General features: G+C 39.9%; 2 protein-coding genes across 6 annotated transcripts in view; both read right to left on the bottom strand.

The window, feature by feature from the left end:
- Positions 1-481, bottom strand: part of LOC149034899 (uncharacterized) — a 2,013-nt gene extending 1,532 nt beyond the window's left edge. Inside the window, exon 1 of the mRNA XM_089192427.1 lies at positions 1-481. This exon is cut by the window's left edge and continues 601 nt beyond it. Within this exon, the coding sequence (XP_089048553.1) occupies positions 1-133 (133 nt within the window). The 5' untranslated portion in view covers positions 134-481.
- LOC113676816 (cubilin) overlaps positions 1-6,000 on the bottom strand; it is a 54,777-nt gene that overhangs the window by 29,475 nt on the left and 19,302 nt on the right. The window lies entirely within an intron of this gene.

Raw genomic sequence — 6,000 nt, 5'->3', positions numbered from 1 at the left:
TGTGCTTTGCAAAGGCTTGCTCTCGTAGCCTTTGAAGATACAGAAGACTTAAGGCAATGGCTCTTCTGGCACGGAACCAATCAGAAAAGTACTCCAAACGGTCTGTAATCTTCAGCTTCTTCTTCGTCGACATTGTAGCTAAAACGGTGACTTTCCTGACCTCAGGGTCACTTGGCAGTACTTGGCTGGGATCTGGCAAAACTTTCTCATCGAAGGGCCATTCATTCTCCTTCTGCCATAAGAATGCAGGTCCCGTAGGCCACTTCGAAGTAACAAGAGCATTTGGACTGAGACCGCGGGAGGCGTCATCTGCCGGGTTTAGCTTAGTTTCAACGTATTTCCACTGATCCACTGAAGTCGAGTCTTGAATGAGCTGAACTCGATTGGCAACGAAAACATGGAATCTACGACTTTCATTGGCGATGTAGGCCAAAACAACCTTGCTGTCAGACCAGAAGAACTCTTGGACGTCATCAAGGCTTAGCTCGAAGTCTTGTTAGCTTTTGCCTCAATGACTTTCTTTCAGTGCTTTTCGTTTCAGTCTCAAAGTCTCTCATTTCTTCAAAGTCTTGGACTTGCTCTTATAGACGAGGGTCTCCTTCAAAAGGCAGCGAGAGTAATGTGTCGATCAATTGGAAGCTTCAACATCTTCCCGGGTATACCCCAGGGCATTCGAACTTTTGAAAATTGATTTATTCAAATCCTCCTCCCCCGCCGAGCCAAGATGGTGTTCAAATGTCTTACTCAAGTGCTGGATTTAATAGTCAATTTTTTAATACGAGGCAAAATCGGCGACCGTAACTTTCTCCTCATTGACCAAGCTTTAAAATTTATCAGTAACTTGTAGACCTCTTCTTTTGAGCCATCCGCCCGCGAACGTGAACTCTGTACCTTTAACACCCTCTGTAATAAGAGATAAAACCTTGTCTTCCGCCGGAAAGACTTGTCACTTTCGGTTCAAATTCCCCTCCCCCGGGACGGACGACAGTCAAATATTCTCGGGTTACCCAGTGGGGATATTGAAGTTTCAAAACTCAGACTTATCAATGTGAGCGGAAAAAGTATTTTTACAACCGTTTGAAAACATCTCGGTATAATTGTTGATATCATACAAGAAACAAATGTAAAAGAGCGAATCTTAACTGTAAAAGAAAATTCTAATGTCGTAAATAACACCTTGCAAGAATCCGAGTACAGCGACTGAAATCATATGGTGGACCGTAGGTGAAATTGTCTCGGTTTCGGATTTTACTGTCTTATCAGGAATTTTTCATATTCATGGCTCCTGGTGTAAAAATAAACAGTTATGACATAAAAGTCACCTGTTGGCAAAACTTCATACGTGAATCGCTATTTTCAATGATATGCAGTCAGGTTAAAATGTTCAGTGATATATACTTGCCGGCGTTGTCGTTATATTTTATCATCAACCGTTGATGTTAACTCTCGTGTCAGAAATAACTTATTCATCGATTTAACGTTCTGTCTATTTGAGTGACAGAAAAAAATCTCCACATCACTAGCAAATAGAGAGAGGTGGTTTAAATGAGTCACTGCAATACAGATAAGTATATAATTATTTTTGAATTTGCGAACCTTTGGCTCGATGCGCTAAACGAGGGTCAAGTCTACCTTTGGGTACACCGATGGAGATTGATTTTACTAGTGTATATTTTCACTACCCAAACCCCCTGTGCAGCAAAATTGTCACTCCGACAATTTTCTCGATCAGTTACGAGCTTTCCGCCTCCCTTCGGCCAAAGTCCCTCAGGACTACCAATTACTCAGGACTTTTGTCTGATGCTTAATGGAAAAGTTGACCCGGAACAATGGACTATTTCTTGATACGAAACGATTTGATATTCCTTGAAATAAAGTGGCCTAAGAATGCAAAGTACCTTTATTCGTGTCTACGCCTATTCAGCGAGCGATCAAGTGTTTTGAATTCCTCAATGAGCATGACTTGGCATTTAATTTGTCTCGTACGATTTGACAAGAATTACCTCCCTTCATTGAAAACTCTAACATGTTAAATTAAGAACCTCCTTTGAAAGGTATCCACTTGATCGCTGAAAAAAGTGGGACAGCGAACACTGAACGAACCCGAGCGAAGAAGACAGCAATGAAGGAAAAACAACGATGCACGGAAGAAGATAAAGTTAAATGAGATTAAATTCGCGTTTTGAAATGCACATTTGAAGCCGGCAGACAGAGCAAAGTCAAGAGCAGAATGATAATTCAAACCTTTGGCCTGTGATAGCAAACAGATGTAACTTCTGGAGGCATTTGTTGCAGGTATGATAAGTGAAGTGAAATTTGCGCATCAATTATTCGCATGAAAGAATTCTCACTCACCACAAAATGTAATCAAGATCCAGGCTGAAATCATGATGGTATCCAAACTTCTTGTTCTATTTTAACGAAGCTCGATCTTCTTCACGCTGAAAAATCTATGAAGTCGAAATCAACAGAGCGACATAAGTCAGTTGTGTTTCGTATTTAACCGCGGAAATACGAAAACAAGCTGAAGGGCAATAGACGGAATAAAGGCTAGCGAGACCTTGACGTCATTGACGAGTCTGACAATTTCAGTTCTTCAGTCATAAGATAATGGTATGTACGAAGAGATCGACACAACGTGCTTTATGCTTTCGACATAAGGAGTTTCATTTGGATGATTCTTCTGCGAGAGTTTAAATGAAAGAAAAAAGATGCGAGATATTAGAGGGGAGGAGAGGAATCCCACTTGGCTCCTCGTCCTCGAGGTATGGTCATAAGCGCATTGTATTTCTATTAAAAAAAAAAAAAGCGAATTCCAAACCTTTTATACTATTGTAGATTTTGAATTTGTTTTCCTCCCTGATTATTATTGAAAAACTGGAATCTTTCTAATTAATATTTTGTCGATTGGCTTCGCTACCACTCTTTGGTTGCGGGGTATCACTCACACTGAGAGCAGCGACGTGCTGGTTAATAGCTTTGGGTTATTTTGGAACCTTCTTCCTATAAAATCCTCAATAGCAAACAGCACTCCTCCGATGTGGTCGCATTTTCCTTTTCCTCGGAGACCGAGACCAGCAGAGTACGTAAACGCTGCGCGTAACACATCACAGATAGGTGAGAAGTTTAAGTGTGACTTGAATTTTATTAGACACAGTTCCTTCAGGGCCGTTGGTTGCCGTTGTTTCACTTCAGAAACGGTCTTTGTGATGTTGTCATTTACATACGATTCTTTGTTTACGGCATCTTGAAGTGACGTGCGCTTTAATTTCTCTTTGCTTTAATGCTTTTAAATCGGTATCTATAGGCGTTCTACACTACAGAGCAGGCTATTAACTGATATGTTTACATCAATACCAAATACCCAACCATTCCAGTACATACTATTTGTATATTAGTGTAATATATTTATTCGCTTCCTGTTCCAGCCAGTATGGTAAGAAGCTCTAACTTCCTTTGCTCGTTCGTAGTTAAGGCAAAATTGTCGCTCGTCCCTCGTGATTTCTGAGCCATGGGATAAAGTTTCACACTTTTCACATCAAAATCTTCGAGGCCATATTTACTGGATAACTCCCTAAGCCAAGAAACCGCATGCATGTCAAACTTTATTTTTGAAATGGACATCATTTTGATAAGAAGAACCGCTGAAACAACTTTGAAGTCTTTCGTGTTCAGAGGGGAAAACTGTTAATCAAGTAGCCCTTTGCCAAAAGTATTGAACGATATCACAACAATATTGAACGATAACAGAACAATATTGAACGATAACAGAACAATATTGAACGATAACAGAACAATATTGAACGATAACAGAACAATATACGGTAACCATATTTCTCCTCTGTTATTGTCCATCGGAATATCACACATTTGAAATCAGAGCCATTGATGTTCACATCTTCGGTCACGTTTCTCAAAGACTATTGTATCTTTTGGTCACTAAAATTCACTTGCATATACTCGCAAAAAAAATTTCAATACCCATAAAGAATTCATATTGCTTTTCTGCGTGCCTTAAAACCTTGAGAATCTTGGAATTGTAAACCACGGAGATGCCAGCGTATTCCACTCGACGAAACTCCACACCTCGAAAGAGGTGTGGAGTAAAGAGGATCGAATTCGCGAGAGCAACTGAAATCAACTGAGGCGCTGAACCGTCTCGTAATTTGTCATATGTGTTAGACTTTAAAGAAAAGCACTCGAAAAAACAACAATACGTATTTATCCTCGAGAATCCGTTAAGAAAGTTGCGTGACAGCCAGACGAGTATTTCGTACCAAACAATTGAAACAAACGCGTTCCCGTCGACGAAAATAGAAATGATGTAACCTTTCCACCTCAGTCTACTTGACATGCAGATGGCACGCGGTTTCTTTATAAACTTGAGTTCTATTACCCCTTTCTTGTGCCACCTGCAGTCTAAAACTTTTTTCTTTGTCAACCGACAGTACTCATGACCCAACAAACCTTGTTCTTAAACTAATCTAATTGCGAATCCTGCAATAATTTTTTTCGATTACGTTCAAATTTGCCGCCATTTTCACACTAACTATGCCTCTGCTGGACTTTGCCGGTGCAAGTTCTTGTATGAATGCAATCGTGCATAGCAGTCATGAGAGTAAAATGCAGCAAGTAATTTCACCAAACCTCAAACCCTGAAGGTGATAAGAAAAAAATCAAGGCTATTCCTTTGTAGCGAGGGCGAGGAAGAGAAAATATATTGAACGTCCGATTAATTTGATTTTACATATTTATAATACTTACGCAACGTATGGAGTCCTGAAACTCTTAAAAAATGTGTATCGCAAAACCATATTTACAATAAATTCGTCAGACGGAAGTTTTTCCGGATCACATGTTTCAATCCATTCAGGAGAAGGCTTGTAACCAAAACATGTGCTGAAAACAATAGCCCTTCCTAAGTACTGTTGGTTGTCGGGTAACATAAATTACAGAAAGAGAGAGAAATGCTCAGACAATCATGTCATAGAAGCATAGTCTATTTATTAAAACAAACCGGTTCCGGTGGGCATGTTGACGTCAATCCATACTAAATAACTAAAGATACGATCAAATTCCATCGAAAAAAATAACAAAAAGAGAGTAAATTTCATGACTTGTTACACTGAATACAGGTTCTATCTATTTAACAAATAGATTCCATGTTACGTTAGCCCGGAGAGCAGGCGTAATTTTGACGGGCGAGTGCTCAGTATTTTTACGACCGCCATCTTTGTTTTTAACGGCAGCGGAACGCTGGGGAAAAAAAGAAATTTGCACCGAGGAGGCGGTCGACGGTCAACGGTCAAAAATAAGGAAGGGGGTGGGGGAGTAAAGATCACCTTTCTCACCCTTCCCCTGCCCCTTACCCCCACTGTCCACTCTAACTCCAAATCAAACATGGCCGGTCGGATAAACGATTCAAAACGATCGCGAGCTTAAAACGTTAGCTCGCCCTTAAAGGACGCCTACACTGCACATTACGTTGCCATGCGCTTGTTCAGTAATAGATCAAAGAAGACGTCCCATCTTGCTGCATTTTGACGTCTTCTGTTATCTATTACTGAACTAACGCTCGGTACCTTGGAATCTGTTTGTAGACCAGAGGATACCTACAACCTTCACAAAAAACGTTTAGTCACTGACAGTAAAAGGTAAAAAAAGTTTCCATTAGTTAATACAATAGCATTAGCAAATGTTTAAAATAAACAATTATAGCATAGCAAGCGCTTCTTATCTTCAATTCATGTAAACCAATCTAGTGTTTATCTCTTTTTAGAGCAATCATTGGCTTGGGTGATCATTTCGCGCTTTCATTTTTCGGGGATGGCGTCATATCTAGCAATAATCACCACGAGTGAGGAGGTTTAAAAACAGAGGTAACTACATCTCAATCACTTCACGGATTGAACTAGCCTCAAATATAGGTTAATCCATCGATTCCCCATTTTTCAAAATTAAATTACAAAATTATTTGATTTCACGTCTTTTTAAGCATAT

Source organism: Pocillopora damicornis, chromosome 13 (assembly GCF_964200805.1).
Source record: "Pocillopora damicornis chromosome 13, jaPocDami1.2, whole genome shotgun sequence".
Lineage (NCBI taxonomy): Eukaryota > Metazoa > Cnidaria > Anthozoa > Scleractinia > Pocilloporidae > Pocillopora > Pocillopora damicornis.
The sequence above is the reverse complement of the archived record's forward strand: the minus strand, read 5'-3'. Positions and strand labels throughout refer to the sequence as shown.